This window comes from Arachis stenosperma, chromosome 10 (assembly GCF_014773155.1).
Source record: "Arachis stenosperma cultivar V10309 chromosome 10, arast.V10309.gnm1.PFL2, whole genome shotgun sequence".
NCBI lineage: Eukaryota > Viridiplantae > Streptophyta > Magnoliopsida > Fabales > Fabaceae > Arachis > Arachis stenosperma.
Genome location: NC_080386.1, coordinates 11911139 through 11915587, shown reverse-complemented (window position 1 = coordinate 11915587; position 4449 = coordinate 11911139). Strand labels below are relative to the sequence as shown.

Here is a 4449-nt window from a genome sequence, read left to right as displayed (position 1 = left end):
TATAACACAATATATAATACAAGTTGGTCAAATAGAATTGAATTTCGACCCACAGATCAACCCACTCTGCGTTCTGTCACTCTTAAAAATTCAAGATTAAAACTCGAATTTAAATAGTCTTTGTAATAATGACTATACATAATTTTATTAAAAGACGTTCAAATTCTGAATTTGATCAACAGAAAAATTCAAATATTCTTGAAAGAAAACATAATACTCAGATTGATAGAAGTTTTACCGCAGAAATAGATATGGTCCAAAACATTATTAGAAACCATAGGTAATTACATGTACCACAATTAAAACTCTAATTATATTTTAATTTGTATAATATTTCTAAATGATCCTAAGTACACTTTATTTTAGTATTATAATTTAATTTTAAAAACTCATTTACCTTTATATGATAAACTTTCATTTTTTTTCTATACTTATGTTTAAATAATTCTATTTTTCATTTAAATTTATATTTTCTATTTTCTTTTATAATATCTCATACTGTTTATATAATTTATATAATTCATCATTAAATATGATTTATTTTTGTGACAAGTTGAATAATAAAATTTATTTAAATAACTTGCAAATAAAAATATAAATAACAATAAAGTATAATTTAATGTCATATCTCTTTTAATAACTATTAATCTAAAAAAAATTATCAACATTATCCAAATGATTTTTATTCTATCAAAATCAATTTTACAAACTAAATTTCATCTACAAACGTGAATCCAAGCTTACGCCAAATTGTAGCATCTATATAACAAATATTTAAATATCAACAATATTTTAACCATATATAACTCGCAACACACAACAAAAACAAATAAATTACTATAAATTACCGAATTATTAAAGGAAATATTATCCTTTTGGGTAAAACCTTCAAACTCTATCCGACTATAGAAATCTAATTTTTTCTCGAAACTTTTTTACATTAAAGTTTTAGATAAATCGATCATCTTCTAAAAGCTTATATTAAATCAGATGATTTTATAGCTCAAATTATATTATAATTTCGTATTTTCCATCTTTATTTTAATCTTCTATTTTTTATTTAAAATTATATAAAAAAAGTTATTTTCCGCTCCCGCCCTTAGGTACGTCACTTCCCTAGTACCCGCCCTAAAAACAGAGAAGGTCGCGACGGATAAACTGACACGACATAATAATAATGCATATACATAACTACAGTATAACACAATTTCTGCCAAAGAAAAATTAAAAAAAAAAAAAAACTATACTATATAATACTATGTACCATAGAAATTCACATTGCACCAAATTATTTAAGCTATATTGAGTTCAAGCACGCAAGCTTTAAAATTGGTATTAAGCAAATCAAGCAACAAAGCAGCGTGATCCGTGTTTCGAAATAGAAACCGAAAATACATTAAAAAAAGCTTAACTTCGAAAGGGGTAAACAAATTAAACAGACAAAAAGTAAGAGAGCTCACTACATATGTATATAAGTTCTATAGTTGATTAAACCATAACTAACTAGCTAAACATGTTGCCTAATTGAGAAAGTAGACATAACATTAATACTAATTAGTAGTCTAGGAGAACGAACGGCACAAAGGGCAAGTGGTGTGCCAGTTGTCAAACCATTTGTCTAAGCAGCTTGTGTGGAAGAAATGCTTGCAAGGCAACTCGCTAACCTCTTGATTCGCTTCGAACCCTGTGAGGCACACGCAACACTCCACCATAACACTCTTATTATTGTTGTTGTGGCACAATGACTTGTACTGTGTTATGGACACCCTTCTTGGCCTAGAACAACCCGAACTTTCACATGATGTTGTGTCTTCAAACATGCTAATATACGTTGGGTAATCTGAAGAAGTGGTATCTGAAGAACTGGTGGCACCAACAGCTTGAAGCACCGATCTAAACATGTTCTTCAATATAGCAACAGACATAACCGTGTTCATCACAATTAAAGGTATCACCCCTTCAGCAGCACACGGGTAATTTGAGAGACCCATTGTTGTTAATGCTTGAAATTAGAGAAAGGAAAACAAGTGCGAAGTCACTCACTACTCACTGTGAATTTATCACTACAGCACTATGCATTGACAAAAATGAGAAAAACATGATATAAATAGTATCGTGAGACGCATTCTATTTATATAAGTTCTTATTTCTTAAACTAGAATGAGACTAACCTAACCATGGTTCCGAAGTTGAGTAACCAAGGAAATGATGTTACACGTGGCGACACGTGTTGAGAAATGGTAAGTAGCAAGGACTTTTGTGTGAAAACTAAAAAAGAAATAAGTAATGTGGCGCTATCAAGTGTCACGAGGAGGGAGGAGGGTAAAGTTATAGGAGGCCACGTGTCCATGAGGCTACGCGGTGGCCACAGTGGTTGTGACTGGTGGCATCGATCACAGCCTTTCAGCTGCTTCACACACAACGAAGTTTCTTGATCTCCGCTGATGGGTCCGCGTATGTATCCGTTCTTTTAGAAAAATATATATGAAAACTAATATCTTTTTTTAGTAATAAAATTTGGTATAAATGATTTTTTGAGTACATATCTCTTTTTTTATTTTTTTAAAAATAATATTTTTAATATTTAATTTTATTTTATTTTATACATAATATTTTTATTTATATCAAAATTAGATAATAAACTTAATTTTATCTAAAAATTAAGCGTAAAATTAAAAACATTCAAAAACATTTTTAATATAAATAAAAAATTTAAAGATAAAATTAAATGAAATACTCTACCCTAATTTTTATTATATATTACAATATTATGATTCGACTCTAAAATTCACTTTGAACGGGTAAAAAGTTAATGTTTTTTTGGAATAAATAAATAAATAAATAAATAGATCTCAATTGGACTCAACAAAAAAGTTTGATACCTGACATTACGGGTGCAACCGTAACATTTGACGAAGGATTTTTTTTTTTCAATTTTCAAAATTACTATTTCACTCGAGTTAAAATTTACTTTAAAGATAAAATTTACCGTAATCTTCTCTAACTATTTGAAAAACTCCTGCAGGATTGCTCCGGTCAGCTTATTGGTGTTGAGATCCAACCAAATCAAGCTGTGGCAGTTGTCCAACTCCATCAAAATGCTGTCGAAGAATGAGTTGTTGCTAAGTTTTAAGATCGTCAAATTCAAAAGCTTTCCAATCCAGAGGAATCTCCTCCGTGAGTCTGTTGTTCAAAAGAGAAATCCAATTAAATTGTGTGCAGTTGCTTAAATCCCAGGAATACTTTCTGTTGGTTTATTGAAGTCCAAGATTAAATTCTGCAGCGTCTTTATGCTACCCAGTTCCTGCAAAATTTCATGAGGAAACAAGTTCAGCTATATGATCAAGTCTCAGAAGTTAGAGAATGATCCTAAAATAGAAGGAATATTTCTATTCAGGTAGTTGAAACTCAAATTCAATCCCACTAGGTTGGAACAGTTGCTAAGAGTGGATGGAATAGAATGGAATAGAACCTGTAAAGTGATTATTCTGTATGAACAGTTCCTTCAAACGATTCCTAGGATCTTGACACAGCCACTTCGAAATTATACCATAGAAGTTTTTAAACTCAGATCCAACGATTCCAAACACACCATCTCTGCCGATGATTCCTGAAACAATCCTTCGAACTGGTTAAACTCAACAGAAAGCTCCTCAGCCCCTCCATTTTCAAGAAAATCTCAATCGGTAACTCACTGAAAAATCTGTTTGACAATATATCGAACTCAAGAAAATCTCAATCGGTAACTCACCGAAGAATTTGTTAGACAATATATCCAACGAGACGAGAGACGAGAGACGAGCAAGACGAGATCGAGTTGGACAAGCGTAGAGCAGAGATTGTCCGTCATAGCGACCGAAATCTGGCTGGTGAAGTGGTTACTAGAGAGGTAAAGGGACTAGAGCGAACCGATGAGTGTGCATATTTGAGGGGGAAAGACTTCTTTTATCCCGTTTCCAAAACTACAATTTTATTTATATGCTATGAGTGTGTATCCGTAATGTCAGATCATTAGAAATATTATATATATATATATATTATCTTAGACAATTTACCTCATTAAACGAAATATATATCAGTCACAAAAAAAACGAAATATATATTAATATTATCTAAATATTTTAAACTAAAAGATATAATGTCAAAATTTCAAAGCACATCTTAATTCGATTTATTATAATACGAAGTAAATTGAATCTAATGAATTCGAATTAGGTGAAAAATATTGTTGAACAAAAATTCTGAACAAAAATCGAATCAAATAGATTCAATTTAAATGTATGTTAAAATGATAGCAAATCAAATAAATTTACTTTGATTTATAAGTAAGAGTAAATAGAATTCAATAGATTTAATTTAGCCAACTAAAAAAATATCTAAAATAATTCGAAACTAATGGATTCAATTTGATAATTTTGTGAATTGACACCCATTGCTTCGATTTACTAA

At 30.3% G+C, this 4449-nt stretch overlaps 1 protein-coding gene and 1 long non-coding RNA gene across 2 annotated transcripts; both read right to left on the bottom strand.

Annotated features, from left to right (window-relative positions):
• Window positions 1-1369: 1369 nt before the first annotated feature.
• On the bottom strand, window positions 1370-2980 carry LOC130956424 (probable E3 ubiquitin-protein ligase XERICO). Its single transcript, XM_057883463.1, has one exon. The coding sequence runs from the start codon at window positions 1989-1991 to the stop codon at window positions 1563-1565; it is 429 nt and encodes a 142-aa protein (XP_057739446.1). The 5' UTR covers window positions 1992-2980; the 3' UTR covers window positions 1370-1562.
• Window positions 2981-2991: 11 nt separating this feature from the next.
• Window positions 2992-3986, bottom strand: LOC130956425 (uncharacterized). The gene is made up of 3 exons (XR_009077101.1): window positions 3752-3986; window positions 3473-3610; window positions 2992-3304 (listed from the first exon to the last, which is right to left on the bottom strand). It is a non-coding gene; the product is annotated as an uncharacterized LOC130956425 (long non-coding RNA).
• Window positions 3987-4449: the final 463 nt, after the last annotated feature.